The sequence below is a fragment of the Equus przewalskii genome, chromosome 6, assembly GCF_037783145.1.
Source record: "Equus przewalskii isolate Varuska chromosome 6, EquPr2, whole genome shotgun sequence".
Taxonomy (NCBI): Eukaryota; Metazoa; Chordata; class Mammalia; order Perissodactyla; family Equidae; genus Equus; species Equus przewalskii.
In genome coordinates, this window is record NC_091836.1 from 27,274,808 (window position 1) to 27,301,110 (window position 26,303).

At 49.5% G+C, this 26,303-nt stretch overlaps 3 protein-coding genes across 8 annotated transcripts; 2 read left to right on the forward strand and 1 right to left on the reverse strand.

Annotated features, from left to right (window-relative positions):
* The first annotated feature begins 5,831 nt into the window (after nt 1–5,831).
* VPS11 (VPS11 core subunit of CORVET and HOPS complexes) lies at nt 5,832–14,588 on the forward strand. Of its 4 annotated transcripts, none has more exons than XM_008513407.2 (16): nt 5,832–6,699; nt 6,798–6,968; nt 7,063–7,198; nt 7,527–7,690; nt 8,278–8,525; nt 9,062–9,263; nt 9,658–9,809; nt 10,453–10,639; nt 11,097–11,243; nt 11,366–11,554; nt 11,662–11,823; nt 12,055–12,194; nt 12,284–12,486; nt 12,616–12,787; nt 13,729–13,951; nt 14,080–14,588. In XM_008513407.2, the coding sequence occupies exons 2-16, from the start codon at nt 6,822–6,824 to the stop codon at nt 14,242–14,244; spliced, it is 2,637 nt and encodes an 878-aa protein (XP_008511629.1). In that variant the 5' UTR covers nt 5,832–6,699; nt 6,798–6,821; the 3' UTR covers nt 14,245–14,588. The 4 variants fall into 4 exon arrangements, with proteins under 4 accessions (XP_008511629.1, XP_008511628.1, XP_070479365.1 ...); XM_008513406.2 differs by having other exon boundaries at nt 6,006–6,246; nt 6,820–6,968; XM_070623264.1 differs by having other exon boundaries at nt 6,020–6,246; nt 6,820–6,968; nt 7,051–7,198.
* A 1,638-nt stretch (nt 14,589–16,226) lies between these two features.
* On the forward strand, nt 16,227–23,857 carry HMBS (hydroxymethylbilane synthase). Of its 3 annotated transcripts, none has more exons than XM_008513405.2 (14): nt 16,227–16,548; nt 18,961–19,014; nt 19,352–19,424; nt 19,809–19,858; nt 19,946–20,001; nt 20,378–20,455; nt 20,661–20,738; nt 20,859–20,934; nt 22,018–22,131; nt 22,383–22,421; nt 22,665–22,784; nt 23,032–23,085; nt 23,224–23,310; nt 23,409–23,857. In XM_008513405.2, exons 1-14 carry the CDS (start codon nt 16,516–16,518, stop codon nt 23,580–23,582), a joined length of 1,086 nt encoding a protein of 361 aa, XP_008511627.1. In that variant the 5' UTR covers nt 16,227–16,515; the 3' UTR covers nt 23,583–23,857. The 3 variants fall into 3 exon arrangements, 2 of the variants coding, with proteins under 2 accessions (XP_008511627.1, XP_070479370.1); XM_070623269.1 differs by lacking the exon at nt 16,227–16,548 and adding an exon at nt 18,390–18,796; XR_011540888.1 differs by lacking the exons at nt 16,227–16,548; nt 20,859–20,934 and adding an exon at nt 18,385–18,796.
* Nucleotides 23,858–24,170: 313 nt separating this feature from the next.
* Nucleotides 24,171–25,550, reverse strand: H2AX (H2A.X variant histone). The gene has a single exon (XM_070623270.1). It carries the CDS (start codon nt 25,548–25,550, stop codon nt 25,119–25,121), a length of 432 nt encoding a protein of 143 aa, XP_070479371.1. The 3' UTR covers nt 24,171–25,118.
* Nucleotides 25,551–26,303: the final 753 nt, after the last annotated feature.

Consider the following 26,303-nt stretch of genomic DNA (forward strand, 5'->3'; position numbering starts at 1 on the left):
GGTGATGAACATGATATGATGTAGTCTACACAGAAACTGAAGTATAATGATGGACACCTGAAAAAAAGAGCAGTTCAGTCTTCAGGTAGTAGAGAAGTTGGTAGAAATAAAGAGGAATTCTCTTAAAATTTTAGCATAGTTTACACAAATAATACACAAATATAATCTTGAAAAAAATTGAAACATTCTAGATAAAGCTAAATGTCTTTGGTACCATCTGCAACCTCCCTCTCCGCTCTAGGTGTCTGCTGTATCTGCTGTCAGCAGTGTGGTGTGTAACCTTCTAGGCCTTTTCATCTGTATTTACATACATAGGTGTCTCTTGAAACATGTGGCTTTTGTCTTTTTTAAATGATAAAATGTTATACAATTAGATTGTTTGCAACTTGCTCTTTTTATTTTGGTAACTAATAATAAATCATGGAGCGTTTTCTGCATCAGTGTGCAAAGATTCACCTCGTTGTTGTTTACTCTTGTAGGACGTTCCACAGCATGGAGTTGTTTAGACATAATGATGAACATAGAAGTTCTCATTTCAGTTCCACAGAGAAAGGTTTCGTTTCTCAATAGCTGACTCTACTTTTGGCCAGCTGTCTGGTAGGGTCGATTTTTTCCATCCATTTCAGAGTATGCATTTTAACATTTGTTGGGTCTCTGTCATAGGCAAGCACTGTGCTAGGTGCTGGGCTTCCAGAGATGGGGATGACCTTGTCCTTGCCTTCGGGGAAGTCACAGTCTGTTGGGAAACAAATAATGTTCATGGTTTCATGCACTTATTAAACACCTATTGAATGACTGCAAATTGGGAGACAAGCCAGTCTCCCCTGCTCCTAAGTGAGCTCCCACCTCGAGAACACCCTTGATGGGAGCAGTTTTGCTGCAGCTACGGTTCTCAACTTGGGCATCTGTCCCCCTGGGAGGTGGAGCAGGTGCACGTGCTCTGGAGAGTCACTGTTTTGTTCTTTGAGCAGAGAGAAGAGTGTTTCACAAACAAGTTGTAAGACAATGGGAAAACTTAATGTAAAACACCTGATTTAGATTGACCAAGGCAGCTGAATCCATTCGTTCTTGTCCAGAATAACTTGTTAATGACATTTGAGGACAACGTCCCTTCCCCCACACTGTGCAGAAACCCAAGGGAAGAAAGTTGCTGTCTCGGAGGACGTGTGCCAACTGACAGATGGTTAAAATGAATACTTTAGCAAGGACATATGCATACATTATAAACCACGCAAATTATGTCATGGGCTGAGGGCAGTCTTGATCAGGGCGAACATCCTGGTCCAGGAGAATTTAAAAAATTAGTTCTCACCCAGCAACCCCATTCTTAGGTTTCTGTCTAACAAATGTATACATATGTTCACCAAGAGACAGTAACAGTTTTATTCACAATGTCCCCAAATTGAATACTACCCAAATGCCATCAATAGTTGGATGGATAGATAAATTACGGTAGATTCACACCATGGAATTCTATACAGCAGTGAAAATGAATGGTCTACTGTTACATTCAACAACTTAAATGAATCCCACAAACAATAGTGACTGAAAGCAGCCAGAAGTCAAAGAGTACATACTTTATGACTTCACTTATATAAAGTTTAAACTAAGCTCTAGGGATAGAAGTTGGGGTAGTGCTTACCCTTGCTGGGAGGTAGCATTTAGAAGAGGGCATAGGGCAGGCTTCTGAGGTGGGGCAGTGCTGTGTTTGCTATGCTGGTTAAAATGGCGTTGTAAAAAGTTAATGGGCTGTAGTATGTATACTTTTCTGTATGCATGTTATACATCAATAAAAGTTCTAAAAATTTTGTCTGTCACACAAAAGACTTGCAGGTTTGATTTTACTGTAACCTTACGCAGAGAGAAAGCTCATTTTTACCAGGAGAAGCTACAGCAGGATAAGTTTTTTTCTGCTTCTGTAACAGTCTTTTGTTTCGTTTTGTTTTTTTAAAGATTTAATTTTTTCCTTTTTCTCCCCAAAGCCCCCGGTACATAGTTGTATATATTTTTTTAGTTGTGGGTCCTTCTAGTTGTGGCATGTGGGATGCCACCTCAGCATGGCTTGATGAGTGGTGCCATGTCCTCACCCAGGATCCAAACCAGCAAAACCCTGGGACGCCAAAGCGGAGCACACCAACCCAACCACTCAGCCACAGGGCCAGCCCCTATAACAATGTTTTTAGAATTACAAAATATGTGGTTATTGAAGAAAACAAGAAGAACACAGAAAAAACAAAGAATAAAATAAAAACCACCCACATTCCGTTTTCTAGATTATATCACTTTTAGCATTATGATGTACATCAATCTAAATGCACACTTTAAACTTTAATGGAGATAATATTTTGTGAACATTTGTCATTTAATTTATTAGGAACATTTTCCTATGGCATATTTTTCCTCTACAGAATTTCCGGTGGCTATATTTATGGAATTGTAGCGTAGAGAAGTACAATAAGTAATTTACCAAAATTACAATTTGACAATTAGGTTGTTTCTTTTCTTTTTGCTATTATAAAATTGCAATAGACATCTTTATTGATAAATCTCTATGAAACCTATCCCTTACAATCTATTTAAGATAAATTCCTAGAAGTGGAAATGTGGGCTTAAACTTCTGTTTTTAGGCACTTGATAAATATTGCCAAATTGCCCTCCAGGGAGGTTTACCAATACGCACTCCGCAGCAGCAGTGAATGACAGCTCCTGCATCCTTTTTTATTTATTTTTTATTTTTAAATTTTTTATTGTGATAACATTGGTTTATAACATTATATACATTTTAGGTGTATGTCATTATGTATTTTGATTTCTGTGTAGATTACATCATGTTCACCACCCAAAGACTAATTACAATCCATCACCACACACATGTGCCTAATCACCCCTTTCCCCCCCATACCCCTAATAACACTAGAATATTAATACATTTTTAAGGTCTTGGTATTGCGAATTTTAATAGGATTGGAGGAGGTGGGGATGAAGAGACAAAGGATTGGGGACATTTCCCAGCTTGCATTGAGATGGGGATTATTATGTGTCCAGAAGAGAAAGCAAGACTTTTAGGGTTCTTGAGTTCTGTGACTTCATGATCACATAGAAAATCACTCAGACTTAACAAATTTATGGACTTGACTGTTCTAAAAATAATAATAAATTGAGGACCCAGAATACAGGGCTTTGGAGTTTGACAGACCTGGATTTGCCTGGGAACTCCACCACTTCCTACCTGTGTGATTCTAGGCAAGTTGTTGAGCTTTCCAGAAGCCTCAGTTTCCACATCATTAAAAGGCATGCTGGCACGTGCCTCACGGGATTGGTGTAAAAATGAAAGAAGCAGATAAAGTGCTTAGCACAGTGCTTGGGACATCCTGAGCACTAGCACGTTATATGCTAGTTAACTTTTTACTGGTTTTGTTATTAGTCTAGAGAAATAAAACTAAAAGATGGGTGCTATTGCAAAGTTAAATGCTTGGTTAAGAGCTTTGCCACATTCATGGGGAATAGCCTTTCCCTGTTGTAGGCCAGATTTTCATAATCAATAATCAGCTAATTGCTTCTTTCTCCTGTTTCACGTAGCTTTGGAGCCCTGGGCGCTCTTATACTGTAACAGTTCTGAGTTTATTTTAGGTTGACCTTGCTCCTAAAGTGGAAACTGCTGCTAGCTTTTTTAGGGGCTAAGAGAAAAACCACCAGACTTTTCAGAAGCCTAGAAAATGGTTTCTACCCAGAGAGCCAGATGAGGGGGGTGGAAAACTGATAGAAAATAAAATTTGCAGCTGGAACAAGAAGCGTTCCTGCTTGGCTTCGGTGGGTATGACTGTTGTACATCATGGGCAGCAGTTTGCTGAAGGGGAAAAGAGAGGGCATTGCTAGGCAACTCTTGATTCTGAGTTGTGATCTCTTTAATTTCAAGCTAAAGACTCAAATTGCTCCTTTATCGTTAGTCCCTTCAGAACACAAGTTCTCAGTAGGCAGACCGGTAAGTGAATCTGAACACATAATCATTTTCTGTGTGGTTCACCTGCTTATCTTCCTCACTGTACTGAAGTTCGTAGATTCAGACAAGTATAACTAAAAGACAAAGCCTGGTGTACGTTCTGACAAGTGTAGCCCAGCTTCACACCCTAGCAAATCCTCTAATTAAAGGTTAGGGAACTGAAGAACTCCTGTTTTATTTCCAAAGAACTTTGATGTTTTTGCCCAGAGAGAGTCACTTGAACCTCATTGAGACTCCATTTCTCATCAGAGATGATACTTCTGCAGATGGTTGCTGTAAAGAGTGCATGGAAAGTGAAAGCACTTTGTTAGGTATAATTCACTACACGAAATTAAGGGCTGGTTACTGTCAGTTCTTTCTATGTCTGTCTCCTGTGGTGGTGGTTTAGCTCCCCAAAGGGCAAGGACCCTATCATGTTCATATTCATATTCTGGGCTTTTAGTACAATTCCAGGAATAGTGAGTACTCGAGACATATTTGTCAAAAGGGGGAAAGGAAGGTGGTAAGTTGGAAGATGTTCCACAGGTTGCTCTGGCGTGCCATTCCCTGCCTGTGGACTCTCATCAGTAAGACCCTAAGGGCACAGGCCTTACCAGGTTCAGACATCAGAGGAAGACTCTGGGCCTCTGCCATTGGACAGTAAGGGGAGCACTCAAGTCAACGACAAAGATCCCACTTGCTCTGCTGTTCACATCTCTCTTTGCTTTCACATTGCTTCTTTCAACGTACATTATTCATAGTCTTAACATGCTATCTAAAAATTCTAATGAGTAGTACAGAGTATGCTCAGCAGGTGAAAGTGGGTCCAATCTACTCCCCATTTGTGGTTCTGCCCATGTGTTGAGATCTTGAACAGTTCCAATACCTCTGTGACAAAGATGAAATAAATCTGAGCTGAAAGTCAGGAAATCTGGGTGCCTGGTGGTGGCTAGGCAGTTTCTTCCCCTCATTTATCTCTTTAGACAAACAGAACTACCTTTCCTGTCAACCAGATTGAGGAGAGGACGGGATAAGAGGAGGGGATCAGAATCCTCACTCATTCCTTCAACCAAACATGGAGCATCTACCAGGCTCTGTTAGACCTAGTTCATGGTAAACAAGACACAGCTCCTGCTCTCTGGGAACTCAGGCTGGGGGAGTAAAGAGAAAAACATCCTGAAAATAGAAAGCTATGTGTGTGGGAGGGGTGTAAAAATAAGCTTTACAAATACTAACCACATAGCCACTTATTTTCATATGTCCATACCATCTCAAAATGACTCTATGTCACTTCTGTACATACCTCCTTGCAGCACACAAAGAGTACACCTACAGTTTTCCACGTGGACAGTTGGTTTAGCCAGACTTGGGAATGGTGGGTGGCCATGGAATATCTCAGACACTTGTTACTTCTTAAATCACTCAGCTCTCAGAGCTGCCACTCCCAGGCTTTTCGCTGTTCTGCTATGTCCCATTCCCTGCCAGTATGGAAAACGGGAGAAAGCCCAGGTTCTTGGGAGTTCCTGCCCCATCAGTATTTCCCAGCTTCCATAAGAAACATGTTTTTGGTGTCTATTACATGCCACACACTTTGACAGAGGGACACAAAAACGAGTATAAGACTGTGGTTCACGATCTGTATCTGATGGCAGATAACAAACTTCTAATTTTATTTCTCCTCTCCTACAGCTGAAAAACCAGTTTCATATACACTGTTCATTTATGCCTGAAAACAGTCGTGTGAGATCAGAACAAAATTCACTTAGTCACAGCGGGTTACAAGTCACAAAGCACGTGAGCGTGACATTCCTCATCTCGATCTCTTAATACCGTGCGTTTAATGACGGAGGAAACTGATGCTCGAAAAGGTGAAGGGTCCAGCTCTTAGGAATCATTCTAGCCAGTGCAGTCACAGAGCAGGCAAATTCGCCGAGCGAGTGACGGGCCGGGAATGCTACCTCACGTGGTCCCATCCACTCTCCCGGCAGAAGCTGTCACCAGGCTCCAGGAAGCTGCGGGGCACGTGACGCCGGCTTCTCTCACGTGACCACTCCCCCGGGGGCGGGGGCCTTCGGCCAAGATGGCGGCCTACCTGCAGTGGCGGCGCTTCGTTTTCTTCGACAAGGAGCTGGTGAAGGAGCCGCAGGGCAGTGATGGGGCTGCTCCCGGGGCCGCGCCTGCCTCTGGACCCGCTGCTTCCAAGTTCCTTTGCCTCCCTCCTGGCATCACTGTTTGCGACTCAGGCCGAGGGAGCCTAGTCTTTGGAGATATCCTTCCTCTGGAGCTGTCTCTTTCCTCCCTGGATCCCTGAGGAGATCCAGCTGGGATGGAATTTGTCCGTCAGAGGGGTTCGTGTGACGTGCCACTTTCCTTTAGATGGGCGCCCAGCGCTCCTTCTGTGGTCCGAGGGAAGAAAGAAGGAAGTCCATTCTCTAGCTTGTTGCCGACTGAGCAATCCTGGGAAGTCATTTAACCTCGATCAGCTTCAACTTCCTTATCTGTGAAAGGCGTGTAAAATACCAATTTGGCAAGGTTATTTTAGAGATCAATCAAAAGAACGGATGCAAGTTGGCTTCAAAAGATGAATATGTAAGGTGTCATCTCCCCTGCCCAATATTGTAGGCAAATGACACCAAGAGTTGGCTGCTTTGTTCTTCATATTGTTGCCACTGAACTCTGGCCTTCTTTTTCACTCTTTTTAAGAAGGGGAGTTCCAGGAGGTAATATGTGGAAAAATCCTTGAAAATTTTAAAGAGCCGTGTATATGTTAGTTGTTATCTGGGTTCTGGTCTAAATATAAGTCTCTCTCCTTGGAAAGGAGGCTCCTTGACTGCCTGCACATATGGAAGGCCAGATCTGGTTCTTGTCCCGCTCCCTACAGCTTACAGGCTTCCAGGCCTACAAACTACGGGTGACACACCTGTATCAGCTGAAGCAGCACAATATTCTGGCATCTGTTGGTGAGGATGAAGAGGGCATCAACCCGCTGGTGAGTCCTAGAGATGCAACCCATTCCCAGAAGCCTGGGAATGGCTGTTTGTTGGAGGGTGACTAGCATTCACACATCTGAGGTCTGTCCCCAGGTGAAGATCTGGAATCTGGAGAAGAGAGATGGTGGTAATCCGCTCTGCACTCGCATCTTCCCTGCCATCCCAGGAACGGAGCCGACTGTTGTGTCTTGTTTGACTGTTCATGAAAATCTCAACTTCATGGCCATTGGTAAGCAGAAAGAAGGCAAAGCTAATAATCCACGATTCTTTATAGATTTTCTTCAGAGTTGCTTCTGCAGCTCATCTTCACTGTTTTCATGAAACCACTTTGTACTGAACTGAGGCCTTGGAGATATTAAAGATTGGAATGGGAAAGCATATAGTTTGTTCTTTGAAAATGAATCAGTGAGTACCAATCTTCATGTCAACCATTGGAGAAGTTGGGTAGGAGGAGAAAGCTCGTCACTTCTAACAAGTGCCTCAGATGGTCTTTTTCCACCTCTGTCCTTCCTGAGCTTTTCAGCCTCAGCAAAGTGCTGTTTCCTGCTCTCCTACAGGTTTCACAGATGGCAGTGTTACATTGAACAAAGGAGACATCACCCGGGACCGGCATAGCAAGACCCAGATTTTGCACAAGGGCAACTATCCTGTTACCGGACTGGCCTTTCGCCAAGCGGGAAAGACCACTCACTTGTTTGTTGTGACAACTGAGAATGTTCAGGTATGACCAGGGCCTCTGCTGTCAGGGGCAGGCAGGAAAGGCTTCTCCATTGTCCAGGGGGCTAGGGTAAGGACCTGATAAGAGAGAGAGGATTCTTAAATTTTTCATCATATAGGCTTGAATCATTTGCCCAGCTTCATATTCTGTTTCTTCATTTAGGAGACTGGGAAGAGTTAGAGTTAGGAAAAGACCTCTGGGCCTGTAGGAAAAGACCTGAAGTTTTTCCCTAACCTGTTAAGTGACAGTGGACAAGTTGCTTTACTTCTCTGGTTCCTAGTGTTCCTAATTTTTAACAGCCTACTCTCAGGAATAGTCTTTTGATAAAACAGTGAAAGATTATTGCGTTTCTCTTACTTGTAGACTTCCTGTAGTAGGCAGCGATGGTATATACAGAGTAAGAAAATTTGGTCTCTGCTTGTATATTTAATAGGTGGGTGATGCTTAGTGGAGAAGGCAAGCAGCCCGGGGAAGACAGGGTGCAAAGAGTTAAAAAGAGAGAGCCAGTATGGAGATGGGAATCCCTTTGGGAAGGCTTAGATGCCACCTCCTCAAAGGGAGCCTGTTAACCCCTTTCATATCTCTCACAGTCCTATATAGTTTCTGGGAAGGACTACCCTCGTGTGGAGTTGGACACCCATGGTTGTGGCCTGCGCTGCTCAGCCCTGAGCGACCCTTCTCAGGACCTGCAGTTCATAGTGGCCGGGGATGAGTGTGTCTACTTGTACCAGCCGGATGAACGTGGGCCCTGCTTTGCCTTTGAAGGCCACAAACTCATTGCTCACTGGTTTAGAGGCTACCTTGTCATTGTCTCCCGTGACCGGAAGGTTTCTCCCAAGTAAGGACTCCAGGGAGAAGGGAAAGGGAAAGGGCTGGAATTGTTCCCCAGAATTAACCTGATTTTAAAATCCTAGTGCCTGGATCCTGTCAATCTGCCACTTTGGTTTTAAGTAGATTGCACTTAGGCCTAGACTCAGTTATAACATTTTTACTGAAAAATGTGTTTTTGCTGCAGACATTTGCTGAGCGGCCCTGGTGCCCTAGAGCTGTGTCTTACACAGCCCTAAGCACAGTGTCTTACATACAGCAGGCACTAATTATGTGTTAAATGAATGGATGTTTGAATGAACTTAATTTTTTAATCTGTTGCCTGTGTTAGTTATAGGATCCTGAAGGGTAAGGTCAGGTCTATATGTTCTCTTCCTACAACTGCCAGCACAATGCTGCATGGTAAGGGATGAGCTGCTGGAAGGGCCAAAGAGGTGATTTGTTCTGGGTGGGATGGGCAGCAGCAAAGTCGTCCTGGGAAAGAAAATAAAGGGGAGCTGAGACAGAGGTAGTACAAATATTCAGTGCTTTTTCTTCCCGACACAGGTCAGAGTTTACCAGCAGAGACTCACAGAGCTCCGACAAGCAGATTCTCAACGTCTATGACCTGTGCAACAAGTTCATAGCCTATAGCGCCGTCTTTGAGGATGTAGTGGATGTGCTTGCTGAGTGGGGCTCCCTGTACGTGCTGACGCGGGATGGGCGGGTCCACGCACTGCAGGAGAAGGACACACAGACCAAACTGGAGGCAAGGCCACCAGGTTCCCAGAGCTGGCCACAGGCACCCAGATGCAGCTATAGGAACAGGCTCCCCAAGTCACCTTGGCCCGATCCTTCCCTTGGGTCACAGCCTTACTCAGCTCCCTTAGAGTAGAATGACAAGTTAAATGGCCTGGGATGAGGCCTTAGAGGGAAGTAATGCCTGGGAGCCTGAGCCCACTCTCAGGGTCCACTGTGTCTACAGAGAACCTTGTGAGGTGAGCCGTTATTGGTCTTGCGGGTATCTGAGAGGTCTTGCCCTGTCTAGGATCTAGGAAGATTAGAACTTCAGGATTGTCTGGCTTTTGTGTTGCGGGTAAATTCTGGGAAGGTGTCTTCTCAGGGCTGTTGCTACCGATTTTCTAATCTCTCTCCCATTCCAGATGCTGTTTAAGAAGAACCTTTTTGAGATGGCAATTAACCTGGCCAAGAGCCAGCACCTGGACAGTGATGGATTGGCCCAGATCTTCATGCAGTATGGGGACCATCTCTACAGCAAGGGCAACCATGATGGAGCTGTCCAGCAGTATATCCGGTCAGTCTGGAGGCACTTTAGGCTATAGCTCTGAAGGCAGGGACAGGCGGCCAGAATGGCTAAAACCTGTGCTTGGGGGAGGGGCGCGGACTCCACCAGGAACAGTCCTTTTTTCTGCAGAAACTGTGATGCCTTGAGTGAGAAGACAGTATACCTTATTGGAAAGGGGATGTTTAGGGTCAGATATTACATGACCAGTATGCACTTGAGCTGATGAGTATCTGTGATTTGAAACTTCAGCTTGGCCTCTGTTAATATTCATTTGCCCTGATTCTTTAAAGGGAAAAAAAGTATTCATCTCTTGCTTCCACGCTTTCTTCCCTTGGTGCTAACTCTTGGAATTTTCAGCCCTAATAAGGGGTTTTAGGAATTTGTCTAGCCTCTTTCCCAACCTCTCTGGAATTCCTTTTTCAGCCAAGTGTAAGAACCAGTGCTCTGGAACTTTGCCACTCAGTGGTCCACAGTCTAGTAGCATCGATATCACCTGGAGCTCTGTTAGAAATGCAGCCTCTCAGGCCTCACCCCAGACCTGCTGAAACAGAACTGGCATTTTAAGAAGATCTGCAAGTGATTCGTAGGCACATGAAAGTTTGAGAAGTACACTCAAACATCCAGATGCTATTTGATGCGTGTGTCTCCCTAGAACCATTGGAAAGTTGGAGCCGTCCTATGTGATCCGCAAGTTTCTGGATGCCCAGCGCATCCACAACCTGACCGCCTACCTGCAGACCCTGCACCGGCAGTCCCTGGCCAATGCCGACCACACCACGCTGCTGCTCAACTGCTATACCAAGCTCAAGGACAGCTCGAAGCTAGAGGAGTTCATCAAGGTGCAGGGTGGTGGCGGTGCAGGATTCCTTGAGGGCCCCACTGAGCATGAGTTGGCTCCACCAGGGCTTGTCCTTCAGTAGGATGCAGGGAGAGGAAAGAGCTGACCTTATTTGGGGACCGGGACACTCTGGTCTATAAACTGGCAGGAGGAATAGCCTTCCCTGCTAGTTCTCTCCCGTCTCCCCTCTTGTTTTATGATGCCGGAACTTCCCGTGTATCTAAGGCGCAGGGTGTAGCACTGGGGGAGCCCTCTGTCCCCACAGGAGTCCCTCTGATAGTAGGGGCAGAGGAAGACTTTGGCTCTTAGAAACTTTCTGAGGGGCAGGGTAACATACTGTTTTAAAGGCATGGACTTTATTATCTTAAGACTCTTGTCTTAGAATCAGTGCATGTCTCCTCTCCTTTCCCCAGACACAACCTCCCTGTGAATGACTTTGGCTAATGTCTCCCTGGCAGACAAAGAGCGAGAGTGAAGTCCACTTTGATGTGGAGACAGCCATCAAGGTCCTCCGGCAGGCCGGCTACTACTCCCACGCCCTCTACTTGGCTGAGAACCATGCACATCATGAGTGGTACTTGAAGATCCAGCTCGAGGACATCAAGGTAGGTGAGACTTGACTTGGGTAGAGCTCTGTTCTTTTTCTAGGACATCCTGGAATGATGGAAGTGCTTCCTGGTGGGTGAGGCAGGACTGTGCGCTTACTCTGCCCTTTATCTCTCCACAGAATTATCAGGAAGCCCTTCAGTATATCGGCAAGCTGCCTTTTGAGCAGGCAGAGAGCAACATGAAACGCTATGGCAAGATCCTCATGCACCATATACCAGAGCAGACGACTCAGTTACTAAAGGGACTTTGTACTGACTATCGGCCCAGCCTTGAAGGCCGAGGCGATAAGGAGGCTCCAGGCTGCAGGGTGAGGCCTCAGGGAGAATGGCTTTTGGACAGCAGGGGTCACCCTAGGGGCCTCCTGGGTACCAAACCCACTCACTCAGCCTCTTCTCTCCTCCCTTGCCATCCCAGGCCAACTCAGAGGAGTTCATCCCCATCTTTGCCAACAACCCGCGAGAGTTGAAAGCTTTCCTGGAGCACATGAGTGAAGTGCAGCCTGACTCACCGCAGGGCATCTATGACACGCTCCTGGAGCTCCGACTGCAGAACTGGGCCCATGAGAAGGATCCACAGGTGAGGCTTGGCAAAAGCTGCAGGAGGAGCTGGAGAAAAGACAGTTCTTCCATCTTTTGAGGTTGCCTTTTGCTGCATTCTTAGACCAATAACACCTCACCCCTGGGGGCTGCATCGTCCTAAGTGAAGAGGAAATTGAACTGAAGGGAGGAGAGAGTTGACTTGCCTTGTCCCAAGAGACCTTGTGATTTTTCCCTTATGTCCAGCACTTCTCCCCTCCGCCTTCCCTAGGTCAAGGAAAAGCTTCATGCAGAGGCCATCTCCCTGCTGAAGAGTGGCCGCTTCTGCAACGTCTTTGACAAGGCCCTGGTCCTCTGCCAGATGCACGACTTCCAGGATGGGGTCCTTTACCTCTATGAGCAGGGAAAGCTGTAAGCGTTTGGGGAATTTCAGGGAAGGGGGAAGGATCCAAGTAATTTTCCAGGGATAACCTCTGAGGTGTGCCTTGCCCTGGCCCCAGGTTTCAGCAGATTATGCACTACCACATGCAGCACGAGCAGTACCGGCAGGTGATCGCCGTGTGCGAGCGCCACGGGGAGCAAGAGCCCTCCCTGTGGGAACAGGCGCTCAGCTACTTTGCCCGCAAGGAGGAGGACTGCAAGGAGTACATGGCAGCTGTGCTCAAGCATATTGAGAACAAGAACCTCATGCCACCCCTTTTAGGTACTTAGGAGGACAGGGTGGGTAGGTGCAGGCTGCTTACCATCAGGGGCTCTGGCATGGGCGCTGCAACTCTATCCAGAGGGTGCTGCTTGGTTTATTGTCTTATTTCCTCCTGGGCCCCTATCTTAGTGGTGCAGACCCTGGCCCACAACTCCACAGCCACCCTGTCTGTCATCCGGGACTACCTGGTCCAGAAACTGCAGAAACAGAGCCAGCAGATTGCACAGGATGAGCTCCGGGTGCGGCGGTACCGAGAGGAGACCACCCGCATCCGCCAGGAGATCCAGGAGCTCAAGGCCAGGTACTTGGCATCTGGATATGTGGCGGGGTCCAGGGATAACCTCGTTCTTCACAGGGTGCCACTAAAGTTTCATAGAAGAGTATGAGAAGTGTGATTGACATCTGATTCTTGAAGATCTGTTTTCATGGAGGAATTCCATAGGATGGTTTAGTACATAGATCATTGTTTATTGGGCTTTGGAGGATATTCTCCTGTAGCAGCTACTTTTCTTTCTGTATATGCCTATCTTTTACCCTTTCTAAACACGCATCTAGGTTGTGGTTGGAAGCCATTCAGAAGTAAAAACTGCTTTAGAAAATAGAGAAAGTGGATAATTTAGAAATACTTATAGTAGACGTTAATGCCTACTCTGAGGTCTTATCTGCCCTTAACACTGTAAAATATTTATTAGAAAACAACAGTTCTTCCATTCCACAAATATTTCCTGAGCCTGTTATGTCCCAAACACGGTTCTCAACAGCATGGACAGAAAGCCCTGCCTTCATGGAGCTTACATTGTAGAGGAGGAGACAGATGGTAAACCCGTTAGATAAGCAAAATATTATAATATGTTAGATGGTGATAAATTCTAAGGAGAAAATTGAGAAGAGGCATAGGGTAAAGAGTGTGTGTTATAATTTATAAGGTAGCCAGGACAGGCCTTCCTGAAAGGGTCACATCTGAGTAAAGACCTGAAACACAATTTAGCGGCAATTGTGAAAATTGAAAGAGAGAGAAAAATCTCCCCCGGGTTAGCTGGCCTTGCGGGGAGCATGCTGAGACTCTCTGCGGGCCCAGCGCCGTCGTCGTCCTCGTTTGACCCCGTAGGTGGTAAGAAGAGCAGGTCCCTGTAGTCCCTTAACAGGGGCCGCTCTCTCATCGACTGGGCTGCATTCTCTCCCCACTGGCTCTGGGCCCTGCCTCACTGTTGGCTGCTCCTTTCTGATCTCCCTTGCCTGTAGTCCGAAGATTTTCCAGAAGACCAAGTGCAGCATCTGTAACAGTGCCTTGGAGTTGCCCTCAGTCCACTTTCTCTGTGGCCACTCCTTCCACCAACACTGCTTTGAGAGTTACTCGGAAAGTGATGCCGACTGCCCCACTTGCCTCCCTGAAAACCGGAAGGTCATGGATATGATCCGGGCCCAGGAACAGAAGCGAGATCTCCATGATCAGTTCCAGCACCAGGTGGGGATGAGGGGTAGATGACGTCCCCTCACAGAGAGCCCCGGGGCACTGCAGGGCTTGTTTTCTTTTCTCCTCATTTAAGAAATGAGCACTTCAGTTCTGATTCTTACTTCTCTCCTTCCTTGCAGCTCAAGTGCTCCAACGACAGCTTCTCTGTGATTGCTGACTATTTTGGCCGAGGCGTTTTCAACAAATTGACTCTGCTGACCGACCCTCCCACGGCCAGGCTGACTGCAGGCCTGGAGGCGGGCCTCCAGCGGGACTTGCTCATGCACTCCAGGAGGGGCACTTAAGTAGCCTGTGGGGAGGGGTGTGATAGTGGGGCACAGCAGTAGGGACACGGGGACAGAGGCAGGGCTGTTGCACAGGAGTCAGGCAGACAGGCCCAGGACTCCACTCTGATCTGATGCCGTAGTCCTCAGGACTAAAGAGGACTTTCTTTTCCTGCCTCCTTCATTGGCCAGCCCGTCATTCTTCCTGTTGACTTTTTGAGCAGCGTAGATCATTCCAGACCAGCGGGGGAGGGCACCTCAGCAACCTCTGAATATGGACAATAGCTGCTTTATTCTCTATCCAAGAGCACCAGGCTGTGCTTGGGTCCTTGCTCCCAGAGTCTATAAATAAAAAGATATAATGATTTGGGAGTTGAAGGATTTATTCTGGCGTCTTCTTGGTGATTCTTAACTGTGCAAAATGTACTTCTTTCTCTCTGCTCTCCTAGAGCTCCACTTCCCTTTCTACAGAGTTCCTTAAAGATTATGTTGAAGGGACTTCATTGCAGTAATGGGTGGGGCCTGTGGCATCTAATAGTATTCAGTTTACTGAAGAACCTCTGCAAAAGACTTAATGCCTGAGGCCAGCCTGGTGGCACAGTGGTTAAGTTTGTGGGCTCCACTTCCGTGGCCTGCGGTTTGCATCTTGGGTGTGGATCTATGCACCGCTCATCAAGCCATGCTGTGGTGGCATCCCACATAGAAGAATTAGAATGACCTACAACTAGGATATACAACTATGTACTGGGGCTTTGGAGAGGAAAAAAAAGGAAGATTGGCAACAGATGTGAGCTCAGGGTCAATCTTCCTCACCAAAAAAACCCCAAAAAATCTTAATGCCTGAGCTCCAAGAGCAGCCTGGACTGAGGTCCCCACAGCACCTCCTGCTCTTTAGTCTGGCTGGTCTCTATGGCTCTTGTTTGAACAAAGTATTCAAGCAGGAGGCAGCTTGTGGTGGGGAGCCTTTAGCTTCAGTTTGCCGTTCGTAATGGGTAGGTGGTTGTGTTGCTGTATTCAGTACCAGATGATAAGCAGGATGAAAGGGCCTTTATTGAAACGTTTTTTTCGCTCTCTGAAGTTAGCCAAAGTTTGCATTGCTAGGTGTCTGTGTGTAATTTGGCCTGCACTGCCTGTTAGAAAATTGCTCTTACAGGGTTGTTAAATTGAAGGAAGTAACTTGGACGTTGTGGCTTAGGTAGGTAGAAGAGGCAGAGGACACTACATTTGTAGTGGCTAAGAATACAGATTTTGGATCAGCTGCCCCAAGTTTGAATCTTAGTTTGCCTTAGGGCAACTGTTACCTTCTCTGAAACTCAGGTTCTTCTTCTTCCGTGGGTTAGGAATTGTGACACCTCTGTTGTATGGCTATGAGGAAGGCCTAAGGTGTGAATGGGTGGCCAGTTCTCTGCAGAGGGCTTAGCACGTGGGTGCTCACTACATCGTTATTAGTAGGGTTAGTGGGTAAAGCACTTTTCCTAACAAGCCCGTTTTCCACTAAAGTAATATGTTGGCACTCCTACTTCACAGTTGTCTTAGGTATGACCTTCGATCTCTGAACCAGTTTCCTCATTTTGCAAATAGAAATGTTGCCTTCTTCAGGATTGTAGCAGAGCTACGAGTGAACAGAGCAAACAAAGCACCTCATAAGCTGTATTAACTGCTTGTGCCACAGCCAAGGAGAGAAAGCTGTAGAATTCCAGGCGAGTAGCTTTCTGGAGCACTCATCTAGATATTTGTGGGTGTTGGATCCAGCCTGGAAGGCATGCTAAGTTGCTTAAGGAACCTTTACTTCCAACGCAGCATTTTAGGGTTAATATCCTTTTACTCCTGGGCATGGCTAACTCCCGCGTAATTGACTATCCCTTTGGGTGGTAGTAGGCCGGGCCTGCAAAGGGTCTACTTTGTGGGTAAATCTGGGCCACGGACCATCAGTAGTGCTGGCTCAGAAGGAAGTGTCAGTGAAAGCAGAAATGAATAGCTGGTACGCCTGTGTCTTAAACCAGGAGGACTCGGGCACGCGGGAACCCCCGCACCCCGCGTCAACCTGGCAGAGTAAGGCGGTAAGAAAAAGGTAAGGTCTCTGTCGCAATCCTCATTCCCGCTCGAGGGAGGTGCCTCCCCTGGAGGGCGGGCGCCGGAAGTGACGCAGGGCCCTTTGCAGAGCCGGGAGTCAGACTGCAGGAGGAGCTCAGGCCCCGCGTGCTCCCGGTGCCAGCCGACCGGGGCCTCCGGCTGCCCCAGATCCCGAGGGAGCAGGACGGTGGCCCCGGCCTTCTACCCTAGAGCACAGCCATGTCTGGGAACGGCAACGCGGCCGCAACGGCGGTGAGTCCTGAGCCGGTGACCCTCGTAACTCCGGTCTTCCGGCTCAGCGGTGCAGCGATTGGCCCGGGGTGCCACCCTCCGTCGTCTATTGGTGGGGACGGCTACCCGTCTTTTTTTTGGGTCCAAATAGCTTTTAAAGGGCCGGTAGCGGGGTGCCCCGAGGAAGTATGGGGGAAGTCAGTGAGCGGCGAGGCTGGGGTTAAGAGTGGAGCGGTTGTCTCGAACGGGACCCCCAGCCCTGCGGGGGTCTGGGTGGGATTCCGCCTGGCTCTAGATTTAGTAACCCAGCCCAGGAAAGTTCATCTACACAAGACGGGGTACTATTCCCGGGTCCTATTTCACACGAGTCGGGGCCAAGGCGGGATTCGGCCGCCTTGGGAGTATGTTCCGCTTCGGATCCAGAGAGAACACTCCCAAGTCTCCAAACTGCACACAGACATCTCGGAAGTGCTCTTTCTCCCCTCTGCCATTTTAGCGGTCACTCAGCCCCAGGCTGCTCTCAAAGCCCCCAGCTGAGACACACCGTTGGGTTACTTACCACCTTGGGTGGGAGCCACCCTTGGACCTTCCTAATGCTAGTTTGTCCCCGGGCTCTGGGCTTGTGTAGAGGCAAACTACAGAGCCAGAGGCCAGAAAGAGATAAGAAAGAGATGGGGCCGCGGCTTATCTCCTGCTGTCCAGCCTGCTGATGAGGGAGGAATTCTTTGCCGTTGCACACATTCCTGAGCACTGGACTAGATGTAGGAAGATCTGAACCCTAGCTCCAGCTCTCTGCTCATTATTAGCTGTGACCCTTGGGCAAGTCACTCACTCCTCAGAGCCAGGCTTTTCTTCTGTAACCTGGTTCCAGAGATCCCTGCCCTGTCTGCCTGATAGATTGTTATGAAGATTAAAAGCAATAGCTTTGGCATGTATGTGCTCAATAAATTTTTTTTTAAGATTTTATTTTTTTTCCTTTTTCTCCCCAAAGCCCCCGGGTACATAGTTGTATATTCTTCGTTGTGGGTCCTTCTAGTTGTGGCACGTGGCACGCCACCTCAGCGTGGCTCGATGAGCGGTGCCATGTCCGTGCCCAGGATTCGAACTGATGAAACACTGGGCTGCCTGCAGCGGAGCGCATGAACTTAACCACTGGGCCACGGGGCCAGCCCCTCAATAAATTTTTTAATGGAACAATTTGACTTGAACATCCTGTGCAGAATCAATGAAATTAAGGGATTGCTTGAACCTAGCAGTTTCTGGGACCTTAGCTTTCTTTCCATGGGCTCCCCGTGGCCCAGAATTTTAGTGGCCATGTTTAGCATTTCAAGCCTGGCCTGATTTTCTCAGGATCCCCCAGGGTTTATTTCTTGGAGAAGTGATCTCAATGGAATAGACTAGAATGCACGAGGAGCCAGCTGTCATCTGATCCGGCAACAGAGGCCCTGGATTCCTGGCTAGAGAAGAACTCCATAGGATGAAGATTCCAGAATGGGGAAAGTTGGTGGTATCTACATTGGCTATTGTCTGATCTAGAAAGAAATAGGACCTGAGAGTGAAGAACCCAGTTCTACCTGCTTAGCACTGAACACCTTTGTCCAAGGTACCCTGGTAGGAGGAAAAGGCATGTCCCTTGAGTTCTTGGCTTGGTCTCTGATGTCCCAATGTTTCCTTGTTGGTGAAACCAGAGGCAGCACTCCAGGTGAATGGACATTAGGCAGCTCAACCTCTTGGTTTTATGGAACATCAAAGGCAGAAGACACTTGAGTCCAAACCTCTTCATTTTATAGATAAACAAATAGGTGCTGATGGGATGATGTGCTCAAGGCTACCCAGCCAAGAGGCTGAGCAGGACTCTACATCAGCTCCATTGACCCCAGTCTTTTATGGGTCATAATGGATTCTAACCAGATTAGGGGATCCATAGTGTGGCAGCTGTGGGGTAGCTCTTGGCATCTGGGTGGCACTGAAGCTTTCTCGAATGCCTTCTCTTTTGTGGATGCTGAAGTTGTCCTCAGTGACTCAGCGCAAGTTCCCCTTGTACGGCCCCAGCTGCCCTGCCCCTGCCTGCTGCAGGCCCCACCCTCCCTGTGGCCAAGCTGATGGCCTTATCTCTTCTCCCACCTGGCTATGTGCAGCACTCCCACTGCCTTGGCCAGGATGCACTTTAGGGCTCAGTGTCCTGGTTTGCAGCAATAGCAGCAGCAACAGCGGATCCTATTGCTTCCCTCTGGTCTCTGCTTCTCTGGATCTGTGGGGAGGGCAGAAGGTACTGAGGAGGGTAAAGGGACCGATCTTGGAGTTTTCTCCACACCGAAGCTCAGCTGGCCACAGGCAGGGGCTGAAGTCTCTTTCTTCCAAGCCAGTGATTCTGGTTCTTAGACAAGGTGTTGAGGAACAGAGGGAACTGTGAACTGGGGACTTTTTCTGCAGGAAGAAAACAGCCCAAAGATGAAAGTGATTCGCGTTGGTACCCGCAAGAGCCAGGTGAGTGCAGGTTTGTCGGAAATGTTCTGTGCTCATGGTATTACAAGGGAGGAGTCCCAGAGGGTTAGTTCCCAGCAGCTTGGGGATGGAGGAAATGGGGTGGCTGGGTGTTTAATTCAATGAAGAATGGCAGATTGCATTCTGTGGGGGATCGTCCCTTGGCTGGGGAAGTTGTTGAGGTGCAGAGGACTCTTGGGCCAGACCCCTTTCCTTCCCAGGTGGGCATTCAACCCCCTTCTGAATTGCAGTCCTTTCAGGATCTCCCTGACTCTGTGAGGATCTAAGCTTGGGGCAGTGGCCAGGGAAGGACAGGACTAATCTGAATTTCTGTCCCCAGCTGGCTCGCATACAGACGGACAGCGTGGTGGCAATGCTGAAAGCCTTATACCCAGGCCTGCAGTTTGAAATCAGTGAGTTTTCTGGACAGGAGTGGAAGCCGAGGCGGAGCCCTTACCCCCTGGAGAGGAGAATGCAGTGTTTCTGGCTTTACCTAGGACCAAAGCCTGGTCCTATTGCCTCTGAGAATTCTTCTTGGCTGTCCCCGGCTTGGAGGGCCCTTTCCTCCTCTGAACACCCCGAGCTCTGACTACCTGGGCTAGCCTGGCATTTAGTGTCTTCCACTTTGGGTTTTTTATGTGTGTCTGGTCTTCCTGCTAGATCATACATTCCCAGAGGATGGAGACTGGGGCTTATGTGCCTCTGTATCCACCATGAATCTTAGCACCGTGCTGGGCTCAGCAGGAGCTCAGTAAATGCTGCTCAATAGGTACCTGATTGATTGACTCTCTCCTCAGTTGCTATGTCCACCACAGGGGACAAGATTCTTGATACTGCACTCTCTAAGGTAACAACATTTCTCCCCCCAATCCCATCCCCCGTCCTCTTTCCTTCCTGCAAGAGATTCACTCTGAGGCTCTGTCTTACTTGGCAGATTGGAGAGAAGAGCCTGTTTACCAAGGAGCTGGAACATGCACTGGAAAAGAATGAGTAAGTGAAAGACGGGAGAGTGTGGCTCCTGCCCAGTCTCTTGCTAGGACCCCAGTGCACGTCAGACCTGGATGTCAGCTAGACTGTTGGGCTTAAACCCTTGGATAGGCTAGAGGGGGCTCATCTGTGGGTTTTTCAGGCCTCAGAAAAGGAGAGTGTACTGCTTCTGAACCATCTAGCTGCCTGGAGTGCAGGATTGGGTTGGGAAGGGGGTTAGGAGGGAAAGGAAGAGGGGAGCAGGGTCCCGAGGTCTTGGAAAGTCCTGCTTCCTGAACTGCTCTAGGCTCTGCTACTGAAGTAGAGGCAGGAATAGATGGAGAAGGGGGCGTCTGCTGCTTGGACCCCTTCTCCTTACCTCCGTCTCCTGTCTTTCTAGAGTGGACCTGGTTGTTCATTCCCTGAAGGACCTTCCCACTGTGCTTCCTCCAGGCTTCACCATTGGTGCCATCTGCAAGTAAGAGTCCTGCCAGTCAGGGGGCCTGGGCAGGCATCGTGCTGACTTTGGCTCTTCCCTTCGGGATTTGGCCCTCCACCTCTAGGCCTGTCTCCCCTGCCCTGAGGAGTGTCAAGCATGACAGAAAACTCGGGAAATGCCAAGTAGTTGGCTATTGAGAGAGCCTGGAAGTGACCTCATTCTGTGACCTTCTCTCCACACCCAGGCGGGAGAATCCCTATGATGCCGTTGTCTTTCACCCAAAATTTGTTGGGAAGACCCTAGAAACCTTGCCAGAGAAGAGGTGAGTGGGGCCTGGAGAGGTGTCTTGGTGGGATGTGCACAGAAGATGGAGGGTTGGCAGAAGGAGGAAAGGAACAGTACCTGCTTAGGATTAAATCTCATTTAAATCCTCTCTGAGCAGCGTAGTGGGAACTAGCTCCCTGCGGAGAGCGGCCCAGCTACAGAGGAAGTTCCCGCATCTGGAGTTCAAGAGTATTGTATCCTTTTAGAGGAGGGTGCGGGCAGCAGCCAAGGAGGAAGATGAGGTCCAGAGGACCCTGGGGGTCCTGAGAGTAGAAGGGGCTTCTATAGGAAGTGGACCATGGGGGCAGTGGGCTGTCTGTCCTCCCATCATCCATGCATCCATCCATCGATTCTTAATCCTTTCATGTTTTCCCAGCCCCAGGCAAGTGCCTGGCATTGGGGATAATAGTGAGCAAGATCAACATTGTCTCTGCTTATATAGAGTTTACATTTTTTTTTTTCTTAAAGATTGGCACCTGAGCTAACAACTGTTGCCAACTTTTTTTTTTTTTCCCTTCTTCTTCTTCTTCCCAAAGCCCCCCAGTACGTGGTTGTATATTCTAGTTGTGAGTGCCTCTGGTTGTGCTATTGGGACACTGCCTCGGCATGGCTCAATGAGTGGGTGCCATGTCCACCCCAGGATCCAAACTGGCAAAACCCTGGGCTGCTGAAGTGGAGCCTGCGAACTTAACCACTCAGCCATGGGGCCGGCCCGAGTTTCCATTTTGGTTTGGAGACAAACAGGCATTGATAATACAGAGTGATATTGAACAGTGATTACTTCTGGGTAGGGGATGGAGGTGCTTCCATTTTTATTTTATATTCTATATTGTTTTGATTTTTACAATGAGTATATAATATGTTTTGTCAAATTAAAACTGTATGTGCTAAGTGCTCCAGTGCTCAAAGTAGGGACTTCCTGGAAGCTTCTAACTGGAACATCTAAACAGACTTGGGGGTCAGAAAGGCTTCTTAGAGGTCTTATAACCTTGGGCAGGTTCTTTAACCTCTCTGTATCATTTTCTTTACCTGACATGGAGATAATAATAATGGGGAAAATAATAATAATAATACCTACCTCATGGGGTTGCTGTGAAAATTAAATGAGTTGACACACGTAAAACACTTTAGGACAGTATCTGGCATGTAGTAAGTATGAGGTAAGTGTCAGGTGTTACCATTAAGCTGAGAATTGAAAGATGAAAAGTTAGCCAGATAGAAAGGGAATGTTTCAGGCAGAGGGAACAATGCTCATGGTCCTTAGCATCTCTCCATAGCGGGGAAACCTCAACACACGGCTTCGGAAGCTGGATGAGCTGCAAGAGTTCAGTGCCATCATCCTGGCCGCAGCTGGCCTGCAGCGCATGGGCTGGCAGAACCGGATGGGGCAGGTAGGGGCTGCCCCTGTCGCCTCTCCAGTTAATCTTCGTCCCCCTCTTGCCTGTATTCTCTTCTTGAACACCTCCCCTCTAACACTAAAATCTGGAAATGAGTTCCAGGCTGGGAAGATTGGGGATCACAGGCCAGAGTCTCACTTTTGCCTATGCAGGCTTTGTATATGATAGGGAAGCCCCATCTCACTGCTGTTTGCTTTCAGGCACCCCCATCTCCACCCTTCTGACTGCCTCTTCTGCCTCCACAGATCCTGCACCCTGAGGAATGCATGTATGCTGTGGGTCAGGTATGCTTGAACAGGGAGCCATGTCTTGATGTGCCCCTTCCCTTTGTTTTCAGCTCAGAAGCTGGGCACACAGCCTTCTGCGTCTGCTCCCCCCAGCATAAACACTCCCAGGGAGGGGCAGGCTTTGGGAGACTGCTGTACCAAAAGCCCTTGGGGAACAGCTGGAGATGGGCTGGTTCTCACCCTTGGCACCATTGGTTGGGGAAAGATCGGGCCTGATGTTCTAGGCTGTTTTTCCATCAGGGGGCCCTGGGCGTGGAAGTCCGAGCCAAGGACCAGGACATCTTGGATCTGGTGGGTGTGTTGCATGATCCTGAGACTCTGCTTTGCTGCCTCGCTGAACGGGCCTTCCTAAGGCACCTGGTAGGGCCTGTGCTCCACCTGTGGTGGGGGGGGACTTGGGACGTTGGGAAGGGTATTGGGGAGATTTCTTAAATTAACACTGTTATTTAGTGGTAACTCATTGTTGAATGTTGTCTATAAAGAGTGCCCAAATCTGGGCCCCTAGCCTTCTTTTCAGTTTTATCCTCAGAGGTCTGTCTCTGAGGGCTCTGGTCACAGGGTAGTGTTAAGGGTCCTTGCAGCTCACAGGGAGAACGTCTCGTTGCAGGAAGGAGGCTGCAGCGTGCCAGTAGCAGTGCATACAGCTATGAAGGATGGGCAAGTAAGCAGGGGAAGATGGATGGAGGGCAAGGAAGGACTGTGGCATTTCTCTGTGCATCCCGAGTTGCCAGTGAGAAGAGCCCAGGTTTCTAAGCAGTTCTCTTTCAGAATATGCTGAGGCAACCACTTTCTTTCCCAGCTGTACCTGACTGGAGGAGTCTGGAGTCTGGATGGCTCAGATAGCATGCAGGAGACCATGCAGGCCACCATCCACGTCCCTGCCCAGGTGCCAAGGCTGCAGGCTGAGGGAGAGGGTAAGAAAGAAGTCTGCATGTTACTTTCCCTTTTTTTGCTCACCAAATCCACCCTCCTTCCCTCATCCAGCATGAAGATGGCCCTGAGGATAATCCACAGCTGGTGGGCATCACTGCGCGGAACATCCCACGAGAAGCCCAACTGGCTGCTGAGAACCTGGGCATCAGCTTGGCCAACTTGCTGCTCAGCAAAGGAGCCAAGAACATCTTGGACGTTGCACGGCAGCTTAATGACGCCCACTAACTGGTCTGTGGGGCACAGGTGCCTAGGTTGCTGCTGCTCTCCAGTGCCTACAACCCAGCCCTCAGTGCCCCATTCTCACTGCTAAGTGGGGAGTGATTACCCCAGTTAGGGGGCTCGACTGCAGGGTCAGAGACTTCCAGGGACTTGCCTCACCTTGGGGCCTTGGTGACTGCCTTGCCTCCTCAGTAGGTAGAGGCTCATCTCTTTAGACAAAGTCCAAGCCACAGCCTTTGAATGTTACCACCTCTACTAATAATAAACCAGCTCTGAAGGTGTTTGTTTTTGGTTTTGGTGGGGTTGCAGGAAAGATAAGGACAAACACAAAACTCTTTACTCCTTACTTTGGAGACTGAGACCTATGTCCAAAGTTCCGTAACACAATTTCTGTCTCAACAGTTCTCATTTCGAACAGAATAAACTGTCTTCCAGGGAGCGCGAACAAAGAGCCACAATCTTAAAACGATGGCTTGCTCCTCTCGAGTAAACCATAGAGCCTTATATCCATAGCCCCCCACCCCCACTACCTCACGAGAATAGTCTACAAAGTCATCAATCTTACAACTTTCACAAAATGAAAACGGAGACTCCTTCTTAAAAAACAACCCTTTAATAAACAAAATTAGTCCATCTCAAACTCCCCAATACCTAAGGTACTAGTCTTGGATGGGTTAGCTGCAAAATTCCAGTTCAAAAGCCGGAGGCTCAGTCCAGACGGGACTAACGGACTTGTGCTGGTATCTAGGAGCTTGGCTTGCCGAGCGGAGCTGCTGGAAGGGAAGCGGGGCGGAGTGGGCAGGCCCGAAGGCCTCGCTGCCGGGCGGCCGCAGCAGCGCGCACAACTCCCGCTGTCCACACGGCCGGCCGGGGACCCGGACCGGAGACCTCGCCCCTCCCCCCAGCTCCTCCTGGGAGGCAGTCGTCTCCGGAGGAGAGATGTCCCCGTTACAGTGCTCCGTCCTGGCCACACCGCACAGGCCCGCGGATGAGAATGGAGGAGGCTGATGCGAAAGCCCGGATGGGGCAGCAAAAGGGGCACCAGGACACACGAAGCGATCCATTTCTCCCCACCGGAGCCTGGAAATCCGCAGTCCTGTCTGACAGGTCCCGACCAAGCACCAAGCTGGAGAAGTCCCGGACGACCAGGCTGCAGGGGTCTGCTGGCGGCCGCCGGCCCGCCGCGCGCCTCAGCTCAGCCCTGCGTCAGAGCGGCCAGCCAAGTCTTCCAGAAGGCGCCGCGGCTCCCCGCGGCCCATCGGCGGCTCCGAGGACAGGCCGGCCGAGTCACGAGCTCCGGGGTGCCAGCCGAGCAGAGCCGGGGCCGGGCGGCCGCCCCTCTCCGGAGAACGGGAGCCGGGGCCCGCGAGGGGGAGGGGCGGGCGGCGGCGGCGGGGATGAGGAGGGGAGGCCGAGCGCCGCGGCCGCTCGTCCCGGAGCCCGGCGTGGCCCAGCTCTTTCCGTGAGGGCTGTAGTGGCCCTTAAAAGGGCCTTTGTGGTGGCATTGGGGGGCCGGGCGGCCTGGGGCGACGCGGGCGCCCCTCAGTACTCCTGGGAGGCCTGGGTGGCCTTCTTGCCGCCCGCGGGTGCCTTCGGCCCCACGGTGGCGCTGGTCTTCTTGGGCAGCAGCACGGCCTGGATGTTGGGCAGAACGCCTCCCTGAGCGATCGTCACGCCGCCCAGCAGCTTGTTGAGCTCTTCGTCGTTGCGGATGGCCAGCTGCAGGTGGCGGGGAATGATCCGCGTCTTCTTGTTGTCGCGGGCCGCGTTGCCCGCCAGCTCCAAAATCTCCGCGGTGAGATACTCGAGCACCGCCGCCAGGTACACCGGCGCGCCGGCGCCGACCCGCTCGGCGTAGTGACCCTTCCGCAACAGCCGGTGTACGCGGCCCACCGGGAACTGGAGGCCGGCCCGCGACGAGCGCGACTTGGCCTTGGCGCGGGCCTTGCCGCCGGTCTTGCCGCGGCCCGACATGGTGCGCGAGGTAGAAAAACGGAGAAGAGGTCCGCCTCGAGAACGCCAACGAGGAGCCGCCCGCCGCAGTCCAACTGCCGCCGCGCGCGCCCACAGGCCGCCCTTATAAGCCCCCAGGGCACACCTCCGCGCCCTCCTGATTGGCTCTTTTCTCTAATACCCGCCTCCGGTTGGTTGCGATTAACCCTTCAGTGACGTGCCTCGGCTGAGGGAGCGCGCCCGCCGATTGGTCAAATTTGAAAACCCTTTGCCCGGGTAAAAAGGCGAGGAGGAGTGGCGGCACGCGGACAGCCAACCACTCCCAGATGTAGCCAATCCATGTGAAGCGCGCGAGATTTAAACGCTACAGCCGGAGACCAGAACCGGAAGACAAAGGGGGTGGAGTCTGAAGTCGCCTCAAGAGCCTCTGGGAAATCTGGGCCGGCCTGGATTTTTAAAGGAAAGCGGTCAATACTACACTTATCTCTGCCTCCCCCTCAGGTCTCTCACTCCCTCCCCACTCCTCTCCCCTCCTATGCGGCAAAGGGATAGTGAAAAAGGAAAGAAATGAGACTCCGTGAAAATTCGATCCCAAAACAGAGAACAGATAACTCCAATCCTATGGCCCTCCATGCCACCTGAAGTATCAGGATTTCAATATTTATTCAACGTGTTCTGCCTGGTCTCAGCTCTTTCTGTTCACTTCTTCATAGAAGGGGCCTGGTGTACTGAAAAGAAAAAGGTTGGGGCGGAGAGAGGCATCCTCTTGGAGGA

Bases quoted from the DNA above. Each gene is read 5' to 3' on its own strand.
- VPS11 (XM_070623264.1), top strand. From the start codon at position 6,060: ATGGCGGCCTACCTGCAGTGGCGGCGCTTCGTTTTCTTCGACAAGGAG. The intron at 6,247-6,819 runs ATATCCTTCCTC...GACTGCCTGCAC, and splicing joins AGGGAGCCTAGTCTTTGGAG to ATATGGAAGGCCAGATCTGG. The intron at 7,199-7,526 runs GTAAGCAGAAAG...GCTCTCCTACAG, and splicing joins TCTCAACTTCATGGCCATTG to GTTTCACAGATGGCAGTGTT.
- HMBS (XM_070623269.1), top strand. From the start codon at position 18,509: ATGCCTTCTCTTTTGTGGATGCTGAAGTTGTCCTCAGTGACTCAGCGC. The intron at 19,425-19,808 runs GTGAGTTTTCTG...CTCTCTCCTCAG, and splicing joins AGGCCTGCAGTTTGAAATCA to TTGCTATGTCCACCACAGGG. The intron at 20,456-20,660 runs GTAAGAGTCCTG...CTCCACACCCAG, and splicing joins ACCATTGGTGCCATCTGCAA to GCGGGAGAATCCCTATGATG.
- H2AX (XM_070623270.1), bottom strand. From the start codon at position 25,550: ATGTCGGGCCGCGGCAAGACCGGCGGCAAGGCCCGCGCCAAGGCCAAG.